Raw genomic sequence first — 21,334 nt, forward strand, 5'->3', positions numbered from 1 at the left:
TTCTTACGATTCTTTCGTAAAAATGTATACCCTGGTCGTTTCAAAAAAGGATCAACGAAAATATGTTGGTAAATAGACACAATTCTCAGTTTCAGTGATTAGAACGGGTTAGAAACATAAACATGGTAGGTTTGGACCAATGAATGGTTCTAGTCATGTTCTATTATGTTTTATGCCCTTGAAAATAAATCTATTTTGACTCGCTTTAATGACTGATATTAATCTGTTAAGAAAGTCTCAAAGATGGCCGGCAGTCAAGTGTGTACGAAAGACAGAACGTGTAAGTTTGTCTTACTGCATTTACAATAATCATCATCAAGGCTACCAACTTCTGTATTTTTTTCAAAACAACCCGCTCCTAATCAATTTTAATCATCTGCCGGCGCTATCACTCGCTGTCATGAACCTAAATTATACTGAATAATTGGCGATCCCACCTGAAGGAGTTGGAAAAAATATTTTTAGGCGTAAGAGACAATTCAGCTCTTTGAAATGGAGTAAAAACTAAGGAAAAAGAAAACATGGGATATGCAAAAACCCGGATGACATAGTTGTTCAGAAAGCGATTAACACTGATCTAGGATTGAAAGTTACACTTGACTGTGATCTCCCTTGTGTAACGTCTATATTATGCTAACATTTTCAGAGGTTGCATCTTAGTTGCAACAAAAGTACTTACTTTATTAGGAAGATCAAAAACGCAAGCTGTTGCACAATTTCCCAAGAGGCCATTTCTTTGAAGTCTTGGAAGTCTTTAGTAAACCATGAGATAAAAGATAAATATACTATGTTACATAAGCAAAAAACTGTGTAATGATAGCTACAATAATATACTATGGCCAAAATTAAATAATGCAACTTTAACAGGTTGTGTTCAAAAATTAGTCTGTTCACAAATGTGTTCATGAAACGTTCTGTGTTAATCTTTGGGCGGAGGCAAGCCTTGCACGTAAATTATATTGCTGGGGTTTAGGCTTCGGCAGAGTTTTATTTAACGAATGATGGCTTAGAGCCTTAGCTCCACTAATTTCTTATCCTGCATATGCGTGATATCCTTGACATTCAATGGAACTGAAATATAACGCCGCTTGTAACATGTTTAAAAAGTTCTGCACTGTGTTTAGATCGCTTTTATACGCAACTCTGTACGCGAATTGGCCTCTGCTCAGGTGATCCTCCATGATGAATCTGACATGTGTGTTGTATACAGCCCTTTCAAGAGCTCTAGCAATCACCAGTGTTACATTGATTCCCAGGAAATCACCATTCTTCTTAGGTACGTCAACCTTATGTACTGAATGGCCTGATGTTCGCTCTTTTCCAAGATTCAGGCCAGGAATGAGTTGACAGGGAAAGATTCCACACATAAGAGATAACTGTAGTTAGTAGTTCCGCGTGTTCTTTTAAAAAACCAAAAAGGAATTTCGTCTGGGCCGGTTGCCGTTTTCTTCAGATTAGACAGAGTGCTCTAGACAAGTCCCGCAGGGATTGTTGGAGCCTTGACATCTGGATCAATGTGAACATCAACTGGTTGAATGTAGTTATTGTCATTGCATATATTTTGCCGAAGTACTCGTTTAACTGATTAAGTGACTCATGATCTAAGGTAATAAGGGCTGCATTCCTTCGCTGCGATACCAGATGAACGCCTTTCCACTATTGCCTCGAGCCGATCACACCCTGTTTATGTCGCTTTCTGTTCTCACTGATCACATCCAAAATCCTCTTATTCAACTCTTTCAGCTGAGCTTCATCGGACACCCTCGATTTCGACCTCAACATGGCTTTAACAAAAGGGGTCATCCAGGCAGGGTCACGTGATGACATAGTGACTACCCTTACTGGCATACACCTATCCAAGTGACCCCGTATGGTTACCTCCACTTTGTTCACCGCCTCATTTACATTCTTGGTATCAAGTACCTCTGGCCAGTCCTCTTCAACCTAAGCCATGAACAAATCCTGTTTCCTATGTAGATGTCTGTCCCGGGTGTGAACTTTACGACACACAGGGCAAAGTTTAGATCTTGCTGGCAAAATCACACCTCGATGATCCGATTTTGTTGACACATAAAGAGGATAACACCTTGTAAACAAATCGGGCCGGTGCGTTAAACAGTTATCCAAATGTAAATCGCCAGGCGTCGGGAAATCAACCAGTGCATACCAGCCAGACAATTGTTGTAATCCATCCATGTCCAACTGATTGAAATCTCCGCCCAGAACAATGACGGTTTGTGGGTGGGCGTCAAGTACATTATCCGTGTAGTCAATAAGATAGTTCATTAGATCGTTCTCTGCATAATTATGTTTAGGCGGGTCATAAATTTCACATGAATATTTTCACATGATAATTCATAAAACGCACGAATCAGTTGAGTGAAATTTATTTTTGTACAAAAACGTGAGAGTGTAAAGTTAAGCTTTTTTTTTATAATTTAATTTCAACTAATTTTGCCCCCTGTCAATTTTTTAAGAGTCTTATCTACACAAGAGCTCTCTATGTACAAACATTTATTCGCGATCTTCATTTCTAACGTATTTTATCAATAACATTGTTTAGGAAGAATTTTTTTTTGTCAGTGGCGAAAAGAAGACTAAACATCACATCCTGTATGAGACATTTCCATCGAAACATAAGAGGTAAATTAATTTAGTCTGCTCCTTGTCTTGGTGACGTAGGTTGAGATCCTACGTGGAGGATAGTATTGAAAACCATTGTGACTTGCTTTAATTATTGATTGTGATGTAATTTTAAGAGCAATACAGGATAAACATCATTTCACTCAAGCGAGAACTGCGATGGAGAGAGACTTATCGTTGAGAGAAGAACATGTCGTATGGGGTAAGTTGATGGGAAAAGTACTCGTAGATGTACTAGATATTATCAACTGGGCGCTTGGAAGGCTTCAAACCACATTAACTTCCTTTATCGTTTACTTTCAAGTCATCAAATAAATCGTGTTTGCCTAGTGGCGCTCACATCTCGTCAAGACCTACACTAACTTCTTTTTTTTTTCTTTTTGAGTGGGTCTTTCTTTAAAATCGAAAACTTAACTGTCTCTTGATGCTTTAAAATCTTATGGCACATTTTTAAGCGCTTTCAGTTTTGCAAATGCTAGCGATTATACAATCCCTTGTGTTAATAGTTAATCGTTAAGAGCAGCAGTTTTTACTGTTTCTTGGTTTCAAACGTTAACGCTTGAATTCATACTTCATTAATAAAGTGTAACATCATTTGGTGTCCAAATAAAGCAGAATTGCGCTATGAACTTGGCACTGAAGAAAGTTTTACGTTGTTTTTTACTTATACAATACACAGAGAAAATTAATTTCCAGCGCATTCGTCTCTTTGCTTAAATTTGAAACCAAAACTTGAATTGCGTTTGTATTAGAGCTCTTTCTTCTTTGTCCAATTTGTACCAAAATTTGCACATAACACCACGAGTTTGGCCTCACCTTTTAAAAACTTTATCTTAAAAGCAAATTAAATAATTCTGTTGACCGTACAGCTTTTTCCTTTTCGTCGCATCAGTACCAAAATGTACTCATTACACCTTAAGTTTGATCTCATCCTTCTAAAAATCCTTATTTTGAAAGCAAAATTAGAGAATTCCGTGACATTACAGCTCTTTCCTCTATGTCGAATTTGTGAAAACAATTACACGTTACACGTAAAGGCTGTCTTCAACCTTTTCAATACTTCATTTTGAATCTACAACTAAAGAATTCTGTCTGCAGTAACGTTTTAAGTTCTTTGTGCTATTTGTGACAACATTTACACATTACACATTGACTTTAAGCTTTTGAATTCTTTATTTTGAAACCAAAACCAAATAATTCTGTTGCAGTATAGCTCTTTCTTCTCTGTCCGATTTGTGACCAACTTTACACATTGCACATTGACTCTAAGCTTTTGAATTCTTTATTTTGAAACCAAAACCAAATAATTCTGAACAGCCAAATAGTTCTTTAGAACTCTGGCCATGCGATGCATGACAGATGAACTCAAAACAAATCTGTATTATAAAATTAGCAAACCAGTTTTTAAAAAATTTCTGATCAGGAATATAATTCCTCAGAAGTAGCCCTGTCAACCAAACTTATGCAAATTGATGGATTCCCAACTTCAATAAACTCGCAGCTTTGGCAAAAGACGTTAGTATTTTTTCTGTTAATCTATTTTTTGGAATAACTTCCAGGAAAATTCACCTCCAAATCACTCCAAGTTAGTCTCCTGTAGAGATTCAGAGAGAATAGAATAGAGAGTAGAGATTACATTCAGGACTCAACCTTGAAGGATTCAAGTTTCAGAAATCGTCGCTATAATTCTTTTCAGTAAAAGGTGAATTTGAATCATCAATTCATAGAAAATTGAAATTCTTTTAAGTTAATATTGACCCGAGAAGTTTATAAATCATTCGCCTTTGGCTCGTGAGTTACAAACATTTCTGGTGTTCTCCAAAAATCCTGCGTGGGTCATAACGACGGTAAACGGAGAGAAAGAGCGGTGTATTTTCAAAAGATACTTCAATCGCCGTTCAAGTTGTACTCCAATCGCGTAGAACCTCTCGCCGTATTTGCATTTGTAGTTAGATTACCATAGCAACTTCTGGCAGGAGATCTGGTGAATTCACCAGGGAATAAATCAAACCACAAACAACGTTTTTATTCTCCTAATTTTATTTTTAGATAAGGCTCTTCTCGAAGACGGTAGAATTGACACCAACTGATTCTTGAGCGACTAAATCCTGCCCTTAAACGGACAGTGAAAATTTTGAAGGGGGTAAGTTTCTAAAGAATGTTTCAATGTTATGTTGTATTGTAAGCAATACTATAGTACTGTATTATTTATTGTTAGTATACCTACAGTTGACAATGCAAGTATCATAAGTTTCCCGTTTTGTTATATTGACTTTTTCTTCTGTAAGCATTATGATTGTCTAGTTATGTAGACATTTAAAACAATGTTTAGAACTTGTCAGAACAAGCATAAGAAAATGCCAGAACTTATTGAATGCGATGCATACAATCCATTTTAGGGTGCAAATCGTTTGAGTCTGCCGTACCTGTTTTTAATTTTGTTTTGTTTTGTTTTTTTGTTTTATTATCAAACTTTCTTCTTTGTCAAATTTATTTCATAATCAAAGCCTTCCTCAGTTAAACTTCTTTATAAATCAACTCTCGCTGTTCGCTGGAGAGTATTTTTTTTTGTTTCCAGGTGACACATACCAAGATGCAGGTTCTCACAAAGTTACAAACAGTGTTCGTGATCTTGTGGCTGGCCGATCAATTTTCTAGAATAGCATCTCAGACGTGTAGCGGCGATAACTCTGTTTATGGCTATATGCTGCGTGGAAACATCTTCAAAACCATACAGACGGCACTCCCGTTTGAGTGTTCCCAGGATTGTGAGGGTGACGTCAGATGTCAAAGCTTTAATTACGTCATTTCAAAAAATACATGCGAGTTGAATGATCGTACGAAGAAAGCCAGACCTGCAGACTTTTTGCCGAGTTCTGAACGATACTATTATGAAAAATCAAAAAATAGAGGTAATTTCAAACACTTTAGTGTCAGGCAAGTACCATATTGTTGACTCCTGTGAGGCGCGACTAATACAGGTTATAAGGTAAAACCTCCCTTTCATAATAAACAATTATCCCACTCACGCTTGTTGGATATGAGATCAAAGATAGCCAGCGACGCCGTTAGAGCCGTACAGTCTGTAATTATTTCATATCCAGCAAACGTGGGTGGAATAACTGTTTCATTAGCTAAACATCCCAAGTATAGAAAAATCTTGCCAGATTTATTTTGTGAAAATGAACACAATGTCACAATGTACAAATTATGGTATAAAGGTTCATAACCCTTGATGGCTAAGCCAATGAAAACGCATTTACCTCAATGATCCAGTTTTCAATAAAAAGTTAGTTATAACCTGAGTAAAAAGTAATAACCCAGGACAATAACACACCCTGACATAACCCTTGAACTTGATATGACGCAGATGTTTGTCCCCCATATTGAAAAAAAGAGCAATGGAGAGCGAAGGAATATCAGCTGACGACCATGGATATTCAATGATAAAATATTAAAACAGCCATGAGTATCATTCCTGCCTGACAGACCAATGAAAATTACCCCGGACAACTAAAAATACACGATAAAAATGTTGTCTACTTGCTCGTCTTGCGATGCAAGTTCCCTTATGGAAAGTAAAGTTTAAAAACCATCTCTCTTGGATGAGCTTCACCACATGCTTTTAAGCAAAATTACCTCCTTTCATTTAATCTTATTTTATTTCATCATTTCTACACAGCTGCTCTTGGCTCTATTCCTGAACTTCCTGCTAAAAACTGTAGGGAAATCAAGCTGAGTGAAGGAGAGCAAACCGTTAGCGGCAAATACTGGTATTATAATCCCTGGACGGACACGGCAACGTTTGCCTACTGTTACATGAAAACGGAAGGTAACTTATAGTTTATATAAGCCTCTGATTTCAAATCTTTTTAAAACCTAGACTGGCTAAACTAAAGCTTAATTTATTCAAAGTCTCCTATCTACCACAACGAAATGAAAAACAATAATTTCGAAGAGGAAACTTTGTGGCCACCTGAAATTTTCGAGGGAAAAGGAGAAATTTATTCATCTAGAGCTACGAGAATTTTGTGTGACTAAATTTGTCAAATTTCAGATAGTCTAATACTTGAACAGGCAAACTTTAGAGACTTGATAAGACAACATATTTTAACTGTTTTCTCTTGTTATTTGTTTTTAAGATATATCTCATGTAGCACTAAGACTTCGCCCCCGGTGAAAACCGAGAGCATGGACTCGTCTTTGAATGCATTGAGTATGCGTGCATTTGAAAAAAGGGATAGAATTAGTGAATGGCGGGGTTTCCGCTTTCTACAGTAACATGACGTCACACTTCTCCATCCTTTTCGTACATTCGGTTTTACCTCGGTTATAAAATAAAAGCAACTAAGTGGGGAAAGATACCAATTCAAATACCTTTTAAATTAGCAATACTTACTAAGGAATACGGCCCGCGTCCTTGAATGATCATAGCGCAGATACTAACTGAGATATCTGTACTGAGTATTATTGACATAACATGACTGGTACGTGCTTCGTCCAATACCATGGGATATTTGGTATCTTATGATTATCTTCAATAATATTATCAATAATTTTTTTTTCGCCTTACTTATAAACCATAAAAAGTGACATTTGACGGTAACGGGACGTTACACTTTTTCCCTTTTATATCTTTGGTTTTATCTCGGCTTTACAATAAAGAGCAACTAAGAGCGATACGATATACGGGTACTACATGGTTGAAGAACAAGTACAAAAACATTACCTATTTTAATTATTTTCCGCGTTTTTTAAAAACAATTCACCTCTTTCTAGATGTTGATGAGTGTGAATACGACTTGTACTATTGTGAGGCCAATAGCTACTGCAGCAATACAGTGGGTTCATATATTTGCACAAGTGACCGTAAGTATTGCCTAGAACAGCAGTGAATTCAAGTGAACATGAACCATTGATTTCCCAATTGCTCTGGTACAAAATGATATATTAAGCAGCAACACAAAGACATGAACCCTCGATCTTTTTACCTTTTTTGTTAAAGCTTTCGTTCAATTTCTCACTTAGCCTTCCGCAAATTAGTTAAATCTCGTCTGCCGGATAGGTCAAATGAGAAAGATAGCAGTCAAAGTTATTCATAGATTAGGGGAATGACCAACGAGAAGCTTGGAGGGGTTTGAAATTAATGCATTCGTACAGAATGTTAGATATTTCATATTCTTCCCACTTAAGATCAAGATACGTCTGTGGGGGCCGGTTATTTAAAAAAAGTCGTTGTTCAACAGAACCGCATCCTAATCAATCCTTAACTTCGCTGAACCTTTTATCGGAACGTTTATATTTGTGAACAGTGTCAAAAGGGCCGAGAGCTAAGGGTGGAAGAACATTCATTTCATTGAATCAACCCTCTTATAGGGAAAGCCTTACGCCCACTGATTGCATAACACCGTGGTTTGGGTTAGATCTCGTGTAAAAGACCGGCCTTATAAGTCTTGGCTTCTTAAATAAGTACAGCTTACTTTAATTTCTAGGCGTCAAAAGATGCGGAAAAGGAGTTTTGTCCACCCCTTATAACTACATTGCAGGGAGGATAATTACTACTTAGATTTAGTGCCGTCAGATTATAACGTGGTTTTTTACCAACAGGTGGCCTCGCATCATCGAGCATTCTGAACAACGCACCAAAATACTACATTGGCACTCTTTCGTCTTACCTAGACTCAGTCCTGACTAACCTTTCCTCGAGTAGATTCGTTAGATGTTATCACGCCAAGACAGATGGCTGGGATTCAACAACATTTCATTCGAAATGTGATGGAAAGGGACCCACTGTTTCCATTATTCAAGTCGGTAACTACACATTTGGTGGATATGCCGACGTGTCCTGGCAAAGTATGAATTTCTAGTCAGTTATTAACTATTCACCAAATAGGAGGCGGCTAGATAAACAAAGTTCTCTATTTGGCGCGGAAATATGCACGGATATTTGTCCGCCGACATTATCCGTTCTAAGATGCTCACATTTTCCTTAAAGCGAAACTTGAGAAAGCTGTTAGGTGTGGGGGAAGGGGGGGTTAGAGTCTCCCGTTTCCTGTACCATGTTCTCCCTCCTCCCCTACTTTTGAGCTCCTTTGCCTCCCGACTCCCACCCTTTATTGTGTTACTCCCGTCTTCAGGTGAATGAAGAGGATCAGAAACCCGGGTTAACTTTTAAACTGTACCAAAAATTAACATTCTTGTTCATTTCTGGATAGATATGAGATACCACGACACATGTGTCAAGTGTCGTGCTATCTCATGACCTCTGACGTAATCGAATTCAAGGGATTTCCAAATTTACCAGAAGTAATGCTGTTTTTCCAACCCGAGTCCAAAATTTACGTTTTCTTGCTCCCAAAATTTTCTTTTAAGCATTGGTGGATGTTAAATGGGAATTTTAAAACTTTGCTAGATAAGTGTTTTTAACTGAATGATACCCAGTAATAAACAACAAACTATTGCCTTCTTTATTTCTGCTCTTGCCTCCCGCCCTCATATAGATCCCCAGCTTCCCGCCCCTTGTTCTCCTGCTTCCCGTCCTCTCCCAACCCTTGTTCTCCTGGGTTCCAGCCTCCCTTTCCCTCTCCACTGTGAAAAAAAAACAGATAGTGTCCATGGACAGATATCCGTGCATATTTTCGCGCCAAACAGACGCTATTGTTTTTATTATCCTTCAAGTACTTTGCAACACGCGTAAAAAAAAAATGTTTATGAACTGCTTACTGTTTGCTGCCAATAACGAAATAGGTGTTGTGAGAGGTATGTAGTTTTCCTCCGTTTATAGCGCTAATGAGACGGCGGGCATAGTAAAGTAGTGTCGAATATTGATGGAATCAGAATTTTTTTTTTTTTGTGACAAGCGTACTCGTTCAATCAGCTTAAATCCTTTTAAATAGCTGAAAATGGTGGATGGCACGGCATGGAGTCCGAAAACAAAAGGCCAAGACGAGGCCTGACAGGGAAAAGTAGAGTTTAGCAAATTCTAAATTTAAAGCATTCGGCAGCTTTGGTGGAAACTAAAGTAATTGTCTCTCTGTTACAAAATCATATGGCGAAGAGATTTCCAAAATGCGATTGAAGCAGCTACAGGAACTAAGATTAAAAATATTTGAAGACCTAAAGCACTCTTTAATGGGCCGCTGCAAACAGAGGAAAATTATGCACAGCTTAAAGTAAAAGCGTTGTACAACAAACAATCTTTGAAGAATTAATCTCGAGACCATTACGAAAAAAACGACGGGAAGAAAGCCGGTCCATTTCAAGATAAAAACAAAGTTGTTAGTTACCTACTATTCAGTAAGATGCAATGACCGAGGTTAACGCCCCTGGCAAAGACGAAGGGGGTTGGGGAGGAGGACTATCGCTCTATGAGTAAACTGCAAAGACCCTCAGGAGACACTGTCTACCATCTTACATCACTAAGCTTTCCTCTAAAAAATTTCTCTGGCTGCAGATTCTTCTGGGTACACATCAGCTGCCAAAGCCTTCATTTTCTCGCTTTACAACGCGCATGGTTATAAACCTGTTAAACTAGCTCAGTACCGGTATGCAATCTACCGCTGCAGTAGCTATGGACCAACGTTTGGGGGTTATCAAGGGCGACATGACTTCCAGCTACGAAATAACGCTGGAAACATTCAAAATTCCTTCACCACATGTGGGTCTACTTACGCCGTCCCTACTGGTTACACTGCGTTCGCCAAGTGCGTATTCTTTTCAGGGAGTGAACTATTTACCCCTACTGATCTGGAGGTATTCTACGAGATAACATCTTAGTTGCAAGATTATTAAGAGGATATGATTAGGAAAAAAGGTAAAGAAGGAGTGTTGATAAAAACTCTGTAAATAGCCTTCATAAAACCCAATATAATTGGAGCTATTATAACAACGATTCTCGGTCTGAGCTTTGGAGACCTGTTTCGCCACTATTCTTTGGGTATATTAACGAGAGATATAATTTAAGCCAAGCCAAAAAGGCGGAGCTCGCGATGTAGTAACTCACATGTCTTATCAATGAAATTACTGAGCCCCAACGGAATGGTAGAATTAGGGACGCGCACTTCCTGTAGCAGCTAGATACAAATTGATTCATCCCAGCATTTTTATATCAATGTAAATCTTCAATTATTTAAATAATTCTTGTAGTAACTCACATGTCTTATCAATGAAATTACTGAGCCCCAACAGAATGGTAGAATTAGGGACGCGCACTTCCTGTAGCAGCTAGATACAAATTGATTGATCCCAGCATTTTTATAGCAATGTAAATCTTCAATTATTTAAATAATTCTTGTATGCGCTTTTGGCAAATTTAAACAATGATGCTAAAATGATTTGGAATGTACCTTTATTCTTGTTTAATATGTATTGACTACATGATACCTATTTAGTTTTAATTTGAGTCACGAATATTCGTATTTTCTATCATCCGCCTCACGATTATCTGGACTATTCAACCCAGTAACTGATAACTGAGGTTCGACTGTAGCACCAAATTTTCACTTTGTTTGGATAGTGTTGGTGCATCTAGTATATTAAAGAATCATACGTCGACGTTACGTATTTATCCTTTTATAGTTTTTTTAAACTAGTTTTCAAACAAGGAATAATCTAAGTACTTCAAAAACAAGACTTACTCCTCATATAAACACCCAAGCCTCGCTCATGAACCAGAGAAAATGAAACAAATGTATTGCATAGCTCCTGGAAACGGTAGTTTTTTTTCCAGAAAAAAAATCACTCGAGATGATGCTGTATTCACCGCGCAAACACCTCAACCCTCATACAAGGGAAATTATCAAAGGTGACGGGATGAAAGCGAACCTTGCGTGGACTGGGTTATGCACGGTGTTCAAGTCTGAATTCGCTTGGAAAATCTGCAAGCACAAAATTAAATTCAGACATCACATGTCACGCGTGATGGCCTACACAAAAATTTGGCAGATTTGTTTTATCATACTAATTAAACATCATTTTTCATCTTAAGGGAAGTCAGTCATACATCACCCAGAATCACCCTCCCCTCCCCCTCTACAGCAACTCTCTTAATTTACGCCTCATGAAACCACGGACGTTGAGAGCAGATTCCTTTCGGAGGCAGTCAGTGACGATTTCATCGATATAACTTCTCGTTGAGTTGCTGAGTAATATTTCCAATGTTAGATATCTGAACAAATGGCTTCTCGTTGGTAGAAAGGAAGCACGGCTCTAGGTCACTTTTGCCGTTTTTTTTAAATTTTTTTTTAGATTGTTTGTCATAGAAATTATAGAATGAATACCACTCATCATATCAGTCAGTTAGTGTTTGTGGTATGATTGGTCAAAATAGCGCACCGAATTGCACTAAATTTCCCACTAAATTCTAAAGTTTGTTAGAGTTGATATCTCCCAACCTCCATTTGAACCCAGAAATGTAAAAAAAAATCTTAGTTACCTCCTTTTATTGGTATGTATTGTGACTACTGGAACCTCGTTTTTTCGCACGATCTTATGACCCAAGCGCGAAGCAAGGATGAAAAGACAATTATTATATCTCAGGTTCAAATAGAGGGGAAAGATTTTAATCTAAACAATTTTTAAATTTAGAGGGTTGTACTATTGAATACGGCCCACTTAATTGACTGATCATAGCGCACACACTAACTGAGATATATAACACTGAGTATTATTACCATGATATGACTGATACGTGTTTCGTCCAGTACTGTAGGATTGTAAGTATTTTATAATCATCTTCAATAACATCAACGAGCTTTTTTTCGCGCAATTTATAAACATAAACTGACATGTGACTGTCATAAATTCATCTTCTAAGGATGATTTGCACACCAAACAAATAAATTAAACGGGCCAGAGAAGATTAAAGTAGAATTATTTCAAACCTTGTCAATGTTTTGTTCCTGATATACACTCCAGCTGCTTTCATCATAAGAGAAAGAAGGCTTGTAGCTTTTGACGAATGACCCATTTTTCTTCCCTTGCGTTGCGATTGCGCAGACAGTGTGAAGTGCTCCCATATCAACTTGTATGTAATCGTCGGTGATTGCAGTAGTTTTCTGACACCAACCTTTTACTCCATTAAGCCGTCCCATGAGCGGATAATAACTTAGATAATAAGAACTTGCGGTAATTTGGGCTTCAGGTATCTTGTGTGGATCTTCTGCTCCTACGAGGGCAAAAACTGTTGAGAGATACAAAAAATACGAGGTTTTGACGCATCAAATCTCAGATGGAAACGTAACTGAAGTCTATTAATCTTGCCTATAAGAGCTCACGACTTTCTCTCCCAGTAGTCATAACGAATGAATTTATCCTGACGGTATCATTACAACTTCAAGACACGGCGACGAGAAGAAAGAAAATGATATCAATTTACGGAATATCATCTCAAAGTTTTGACGATATATGTTAACTGTGTAAAAATCGCTAACAACATATTTAAAAGAAGAAATTGATAGCTTTTTGGTGAAAAATCCCTTTTAGCTGTACAGACTTACAGCTTTTTTGTGATGCATCTCTTTCAGCAATTAAGATATACCTCAAGATATTTAGGACCTATAGTTATTTTATCACCCTCACCTTTTAGGGACCTAGAGCTGTTCCGTGGCGTATTGCCTCAAATATACAATATAACACACTCATAGCCATTTGCATGGCCCTTTTCGTGACGCTACAATACCTTTTTAATTGTGTGAAGTGAACTGGTTTAAGTACTGATAAGTGACTACCTCTGATTTTCCACTTTCTCACGTAAAACCTAGTTTCATCTTGGACAAAATCGTCAGGTTTCTCTTTCTTAGTTCTGTCATTCAGCTCACATATTTTACCAGTTATGACGTAAATGTAGCTCTGACATGCGACTTCGTTGTTGCAAAACACCAGACATTCGTACAGGTCTTGCACCCTTTTTGTTTTACAGGTGTGACCCTTAAGAGCCTTTTCACTCACAGATTGCTCAGCTGAGTTTCCATCACTGAGGGATCAGTGATGAGGAAGTAAAAGAAATACAGTGCTGGAAAAACATCTGCCTTGAATTGAGTAATACTGCAATGGTTAAGTAAATCAGTTTCAGGAATTGAGAAGGACTATAGACAATTCTTTGAGAGGAATGATTTTGTTTCACGGAACTGGAGAAAGTGATCCATTGCTACGCTGAAGTTATATACTGCGTAGCTAAGAAAAAAATATCCCTGAGCTGCTGTGGAATTTTTCCCAATTGAGATAACGAGAAAATATCGCTGAAAACTTGCAGTCTTTGCAATAATCGTCAATTATCTCAGTTACCTTAATATTGCACAATACCGCACTACGGACGATTTGATGACTCAGTGATTTTTGATTATAAGTCTTTACTATGAGGAAATTTTTCTGTTCGGATTAATAAATATGTTTACGAAATTCTCAGTAAATTGCCATGTATCGGCATCATAACAATCTACAATACATTAACAGTTAAGAATCATGGATCAATCAAGTTAAAAAAACCTGTTGATTCTCACGAACAGTGGCGAATTGAGCTGACAACTTTGACATGTAAATTCATTGCTGGATCGAAAACCCTTGGTCTTTTCAAGGTACCAGTAGCTTTTAGAAAAACTCGGCCTGCTCTAGAATTTAAACTGAAATAAGAGTATGTAATAAAAGCTTCATCATTTATTCATTTATACCTCCGAGAAATCTTTCAAGAAGGACTGCCCACATCGACAATTACCCTCAGATATTTGTGAAATTGCAACTGTTTAATTATAAAAGTAAAGTTGCTCTGGTAACATAGAAGCTCTGGAATAGCTTGGAAACAATATGCTAAATGGATTCAGAAAAAAAATAAACTTAAACAGCACAAGAAATGCGACTTGCAAAACTAAAATAGTGTTTCAGACACATTTAGATTTGTAGCACTCGGGAGGTAAGCATTACATGTATTCGAGTTACGTTTTTATCTCACAAAATCGAAAAGTTTTGCCAGCCCTAGGTCATCACATGTACGTGTGAGAAGATTTGGTACAGTACAAGGACATATCAGCAATGAAAATAAAACCGGGCAGTCTTCAGAGATTTCTTTTTTAGCTTATCCCCTGCCCTTTCAGCTGGGCTTCTAGAATAATCACCCCCATCAAAATGGGACCTTAGAAAAGTGTCAAATCAATCCACCCTGATAGAAAGTTCTTAAGTTGAGTGTAAATTTTTCCTTTTTCTTCCCCATTATTATCTTTAGAATTCACGCGCACTCAAGGCAGCTTTTTGTACATGCTAAAGGTGGCTCTTGCACTCATCAACTTGCGTTGACATTACGACCAAGTTTTCTGGGCTTAATAAGCTACCAAAGTTATTGCGTTATGGGGCTGTGAAGTCAGCACGCTTCGAGCGTGCTTCGAGCTCCGAAGAGACTATATAAAGCAGTTTCACGTCAGGGCATCGGAAAGAACTTTTATTTATCAATTATAAATGGTGATAATTTTAATGCAGTCTAATTGCATATTATTAGCACGAAATAGCTTCACTTTATAATGGATAGTCTTAATGTATGTAGTAAGTCAAAGAAAAATATCCTACCTAAGCGATAAGTTAGTATCCTTTCGTGATTGTTTTTATTTAGTTTTCACAACAGGGAAGTTTTTTAGTGCTAAAGTACCTGACGCACTTTTTTAATTAGCAGCCTTACATCGCTGTATATTCTACATACTCATGCCGCTACAATTGGCTTAAACTACGAAAATTATCAAAAATTACTGAAATGAGTTTGTCTCAACACAATTTTACTGCAATGTCTTAGGTAGGGGAAAGTTCTGAGTTACCCGTTGCTCCCCCTCTCCACCTCCTCCCGCATGGAGATAGCTTTTCCTCGAGGTAATAACATACAAATCTTATGCTTAAGGTTGGCTTTAGGGCATGAGCCTAAAAGATCTACATGGCATATATCTGTTTCTAGCCAAGGTAGGGCGTCGGAATAATCCATCACATGTACTAGACGTAAGGCGTGCGTTAATATACGTCAGTGAATATCTCCCCCCCTCCCATTCCATTATGAAAATATTGCAAAGCTTATTTACTGATTACACTACGTAAAAATCAATACGCTCTATTACAAAAAAGGTGGCACTACAATTTAATCCAAAACAGTACATCTCTGATAAATAATGACCGCTCTCTAATGAACAAGCTTTTCATAAGGAAAATGAAACAAGCTTTTTCTAATTCATGGAGTTGCTTTGACAATAACAACACCATCGTTTTGCATCTAGTAGAAAAAAAAACACTTCTCATGCATCTATATTTACTGCGCAAACACTTCGATCCTCATGCAAGGGTACTGAACAAAGGTGACAGGAAAGAAGCGAATGTATCTTGCTTGGACTGGACTATTCAGTGTGTGTTGTACAATGGTATTCAAGTCGGAATTCGCTTGGAAGATCTGTAAAATAATGAAACATAATCCCTTCATATCATATGTCAGCTAACTAGTCAAGTCGCCCGAAAGTCATCTCGCCTGAAATATTTAGTCATGTCGCCCGAAGTCCTTTGTCATGTCAGCCTTAGAACTATTTTGGTGTAATAAAAAAAATCGGGCGACATGACTCTGGTTTCGGGCGACTTGACCGTTTGGCCTTAATTCAAACTGTAATGGCTTAGAAAAAGTATTCAAATTGTCTTTTTCCTGTAATTTTTGGGCCTAACAGATTGGTTTTGTCATCAGTTCGAGAAGGGAGGCACAAACAACCCGAAATCACTCTCCCCTCCCTCTTTACCAACTCCCTTAAATTTCTCCTCATTGAGCTCCAACAGAGAAACTTTCATCTATAGTCCGATTTTCATTGTTACGATGATCATGATTTTCATTGCTAGGAAGTTATTAGAAATTGTTTCCTCTCATAGACATCTCAAAATTTTCCAAAATAAGAAGCATTGAAGGCGTAAAACCGAAGAGCACAAAATATTCCGAGGCTATTTCAGTATTATCAATGAAACTTTGTTCGTTCAATTTGCCGTCAAAGCTGACAGCAGGCCAGTGACAGGACACAAATTGATAAATTACAGATAATCACACATATCATCATCACCCATATTAGGAAATATAACTGAATTGAACAGGTAAGGGAAGATTAAAGTGGAACTTTTTCAAACCTTTTCAATCAGTTGATCCTGATATACATTCCAACTGATTTCATCAACAGAAAACGACAACTTGTAGCTTTTAACAAAAGAACCATCTTTCTTCCCTTGCGTCGCCACTGCGCAGACTGTACGAATTGCTCCCATATCAACTTGTATGTAGTCATCAGTGATCGTATTAGTCTTCTGACACCAACCCAGGCTTCCATGGAGCCGTCCCATTTTTGGATAATAATAAAGATAATGGGAACTGGAGGTGATTCGGTCGTCAGGTATTTTGTTTGGGTCTTCCACTCCTACAGCGGCACAAGCAGCTGAGAGATAACAAAAGTAGGGACTTTTGACTCGTTGAAACCTGGGAGAACATGGGTGAAGTCTTCAAAAATAGCCGATAAAAGCTCACCACTTTTTCTCCCAGAGGTCACCAAAAATGAATTCATTTCCATGATCATTACATTTTCAAGTGTATGAGTGACGAGAAGAAATAATTGATATTAAATAGAAAATTTTATATGAACTAACCCCAGATTCTCAAAGCCAAAACGACAAGAAATGAGTAGCAGACACTGTAAAGAACGGACATTTGTTCCAAGTTTTAGAACCTCCAGTTATTTTGTGACGTATCACCTTAAACATATAGCATGAAACTGGTCGAAATTCGCGTCACTCTTCTTTTATGTAGCTGTCCGAATTGGTTAATTTTCAGCAGGTGCCTACCTCTGTTTGTCCACTTTCTCATATAGAATCTGTTTTCATCTTGTACAAAATCCTCAGGTTTTTCTTCCTTTGTTTTGTTATTCAACTCACATATTCGACCAGGTTTGACGTAATTGTAGCTCTGACATGTGAGTTCACTGTCGCAAAACACCAGACATTCGTACGGATCTTGTACCCGTCTCGTTTTATAGGTGTGACCTCTGAGAGCTTTTCCACTCACTGATTGCTCAGCTGGGTCACACTGAGGTACACCAGTAGCCATAATCCGAGCAACGATGAAAAATGTTGTGAAGATGAAGACATAATCTGCTGCATACATCTGGCTTGAGTTGAGTTAAACTACAATTGCCAAGAAAATTGGTTAATGGGGTTGAATATGAAAAGGCAGCTAGCGGGAAGAAATTATTTCTTCTCAGTTACTTACGTTATGATCCAGATACCCTCGTGTGGATTAGTGATTCATCAGCGATATATGGCGAAGCTGAGTGAAAATGAAGTCTCGCTGAGCTGCTACGATATGTCCCAAATATCCTGCAAATATCGTCGTAAACTCGCGATAATTGCTAGCATTGTTATTTTCCGCGATTCTACGTTTAATTAACTGTGTGAAAATTTGTTTTCCATGTTGTTTTAATGACCGTGTCCATGGAAAAGCTCCGTAAATTTCCGTGTCACTACCAAGACTAAGAATTAATCATCAAAGGTAAAACTTTAAGCAGTCTAGAAACATCGAAGCGTATTTGCGACCCTCCATAATCGCTCGAAATAAATTTAAAAAACCCAGTGAAGGCTGGATGGAAATATTTGCCTATGTTTTCCCGTTTACATAAGAGAGCCTTATCGCGGCAGAAACAGCTGCAGCCACAGCACACTTCGCCTTCTTGCAAATACTTCGGCATACAATTTTGTGCAACTCCGTTGTTTCCGAAAACTGAAAGAATATCATTTGATGTCCGTTTGGATAAAACGCAAGAAAATCCCATTTTTTTCCGCATTACGCTGTTCCATACCATTCGAAGCCCGCGTTTATGGCACATTTTCATAACTTTTTTTTTTAACATTTTACTTTAACTACTTAAACAACCACTGCCTTGTAATTCAAGTTAAAACACCATCTATGAATTTCCTTTTTTCATGGAACACGGTTGTTTGCGCTATAAACAGCAGGTTATAACACTCCGACAATTATCCGCGTAGCGTTCAAATGATTTTTTTCCTATCTCTCTCTTAAATGTTGCAATTACCCAATTTGAATTTTTCCGAAATATTGCCCAATTGTTTATCGTTTCTGAAAGCGTTGTTATATTAGGCATTCCATTAACCTTGCCACTTGGTCTGACTCAGGGCTAACGCTCAAAAAGTCAGCTGTGGAAACTCCCTAAGGAGACAGCTTTACATTATCAACTCAGTTGTCATAACCAAACTATCTTGTAATAACCCCCCCGACGCAGCACTACAGTTTTTTTAGAAACTTACCTCCTTTATCCTTAAATTTATTCAGCCGTCTACCAGTTTTGTTTCCAATTACTTCTAATATATTCGAGTTCTTCCCAACCGCGTTTGAAATGTTCCTTTCGGGCGATATCAAACAACTTTTAAAGAGAAGCTTATTTTCAAACCCAAGGATGTTTACATTCTAAATTAAAAATGTCGTTTCACTGGCTTTTACACCCTGCTAATTACGTGAACATAACTACGGTGAATACATTTTGTTGCTAAGGAAAAGGGAAAAAATCAGATACGAGGCTTTCTTCGGGTCGCTCCGAGTAATGTTAGCGCTAACTAATTTTTACTGACAGCGATAAGAGGATTGCACCTAAAATTATGATATCAACACGAAAATATTGGCATAAACACCAAGAATTTTGCACGGTGTGCTGTTTCTATTTACGTCGTAACTTAAACATTATCGATACAAAGCGTGAGGTGAATATAATCAGCCAGACTTTATTAAATGTTATGAATCATTGATGAACTGAATTAAAAAGCGAAGATGGTACACAGCGTTCTGGCTCAAAGCGAATAGCGGAGAAGTTTGGAGAGAAATTCTTGCTTGTGATATTTCTCGCTAAATCGAAAAAGTTTGGCCTTATTGAAATTTATAGTAGCTTTAAAGAAAACTAACCTTTTACTAGAATTGAAATTGGAATAAGAGGAAAATTTTCAAGCTTCACTATTTATTCATCAATGCCTCCGAGCAGGTAGCAGGTTGTCGAGTCAACAATTTTCCGAAAATATTAAAATAGTTTATAATGATTTTTGGAAGGGCTTAGACTGGCAATAAAAGCTACATGCAATTACACGATAATTTGGTTTTATTAACTGAGTTTACAGTATAAATTGGTCACCGCACGGTTAGCCCTTCTTCGTCTTACGCTCTGACGAAGACCTAACGCTTGAAACATCAGCTTAAGAAACTCTCGCGTCAAAGGATTTTGGTTGTGTCACGATGCAATTTACCGAATAGTTCCCCCCTTCATACTCTGTTGGCCACAACTGCTCTCCCCCTGTTGTTCCGCTTGAAAACGCTGTGATACCTCCCCAAAAATTTTCACCCCTTTCTTCTGGGAAGGGGGGGAGGGGGTTAGTGAGTGGAGAATGGTCCTTAAGAAGGAGAGGGGGAGAAGACTGGTCCCTAAAAAGGAGAGGGAGTGGATAATGGTCTCTAAAGAGGAAAACGGGCGAGGAATGGTTCCTAAATGGAAGAATGGGTAGAGGCTGGTCCCTAAAGAGACGAAAATTTCCTTGAACTCGAAATTTACTCTTTTTGGTTATAATATCCTTGACTGAATCTTACCCTTTCTCGCGCTTCCTCCTTTGTTGTAGAAGAGTATTTCATATCTAGTTGTATCACGTTATCGACGTTTAGCTGCGCTATTAGCACAGCCTGTTCGAAATGCGTCGGCAAAAAAATTTCATATGCGTTTATGATGAGCCACGACCGCTATACCAAGTGCGTGCCAATTGTGTAAGTTGTTTCTATACTTTCAGTCAAACCAAAACTATCCTCATCTAGCACTAATACATTGATGAAAAATTGCAACGTAGCTAGAGATGCACTCGGCGACTCAACACGCAACCAGAGAATACTGCCTGCTCTCGGAACCAATAATATCGCAGGATACAAAGAACACCGCCCGCTCACGCACTGAGAAGAAAATATGACCAAAGTATCGTGCTTTAACTTTAGTTGAGATCACAACATGTATTCACGTCATTTCAACGCACTCAGAAAGAAAGGACAGATTTCCTGAAAATTACTTTAAAAATAGTCGCAAGCTTTCCTGAAAACGTGGTGACGAGATATCTCATTGGAACTGTGTTCACCCAACCGAAAATATCTTCCATAATTGAGATGGTTTAAACATTTGTAAACCGGTCGGTAAACGGTCGATTGAGTTAAAAAATTGTAGCTTGCGGTCAACAACCTCATCAGTGCTAAGAACGATCAGTGATACTGATACAGTAAAGGATTTACTGACCAGCAATCTAGCGTTCAGCTTTAGTTAAACTTCAAAATTGTCTCTGGCTGGACAGAATTTAGGGATAGTAATCAAGTTTCATTCTTTAAACTTTGTGGTGTCTTCACCAGCTAGCCTATCCATAACATGACTTTTAACTGACTAATCTGTCCTTTGATACTGTTTTTAACCATGAAAATTTTTCAATTTATCGTCGATTTATCTCGGTATTATGATATTTTACATAGTGAGGTTAATGAAGAGCATCTATTTATTGAAAGATTATTTGGTTTTCTCAATTGAGTTAATAAAACATAATTATCCTTCATCAGCGCGAAAGGCCAATCTCAGTTGATCAAATCAAATTATCTTTCAAAACCTACCCCATTTGTTCATTTATTCAT

General features: G+C 37.8%; 3 protein-coding genes across 4 annotated transcripts; 1 reads left to right on the forward strand and 2 right to left on the reverse strand.

Annotated features, from left to right (window-relative positions):
- Window positions 1-2,069: 2,069 nt before the first annotated feature.
- On the forward strand, window positions 2,070-10,534 carry LOC149052531 (uncharacterized). The gene is made up of 7 exons (XM_089205229.1): window positions 2,070-2,845; window positions 4,693-4,786; window positions 5,222-5,555; window positions 6,326-6,475; window positions 7,423-7,512; window positions 8,251-8,496; window positions 10,097-10,534. The coding sequence occupies exons 3-7, from the start codon at window positions 5,237-5,239 to the stop codon at window positions 10,417-10,419; spliced, it is 1,128 nt and encodes a 375-aa protein (XP_089061355.1). The 5' UTR covers window positions 2,070-2,845; window positions 4,693-4,786; window positions 5,222-5,236; the 3' UTR covers window positions 10,420-10,534.
- A 439-nt stretch (window positions 10,535-10,973) lies between these two features.
- LOC149052532 (lactadherin-like) lies at window positions 10,974-14,559 on the reverse strand. Its single transcript, XM_089204978.1, has 2 exons — window positions 12,525-14,559; window positions 10,974-11,519 (listed from the first exon to the last, which is right to left on the reverse strand). The coding sequence occupies exons 1-2, from the start codon at window positions 12,732-12,734 to the stop codon at window positions 11,424-11,426; spliced, it is 306 nt and encodes a 101-aa protein (XP_089061104.1). The 5' UTR covers window positions 12,735-14,559; the 3' UTR covers window positions 10,974-11,423.
- Window positions 14,560-15,057: 498 nt separating this feature from the next.
- LOC149052533 (lactadherin-like) lies at window positions 15,058-19,262 on the reverse strand. Of its 2 annotated transcripts, none has more exons than XM_089204541.1 (4): window positions 18,946-19,262; window positions 17,470-17,808; window positions 16,765-17,066; window positions 15,058-16,054 (listed from the first exon to the last, which is right to left on the reverse strand). In XM_089204541.1, exons 2-4 carry the CDS (start codon window positions 17,786-17,788, stop codon window positions 15,917-15,919), a joined length of 759 nt encoding a protein of 252 aa, XP_089060667.1. In that variant the 5' UTR covers window positions 17,789-17,808; window positions 18,946-19,262; the 3' UTR covers window positions 15,058-15,916. The 2 variants fall into 2 exon arrangements, with proteins under 2 accessions (XP_089060667.1, XP_089060671.1); XM_089204545.1 differs by lacking the exon at window positions 18,946-19,262 and adding an exon at window positions 17,894-18,394.
- Window positions 19,263-21,334: the final 2,072 nt, after the last annotated feature.

Source organism: Pocillopora damicornis, chromosome 1 (genome assembly GCF_964200805.1).
Source record: "Pocillopora damicornis chromosome 1, jaPocDami1.2, whole genome shotgun sequence".
Classification (NCBI taxonomy): domain Eukaryota; kingdom Metazoa; phylum Cnidaria; class Anthozoa; order Scleractinia; family Pocilloporidae; genus Pocillopora; species Pocillopora damicornis.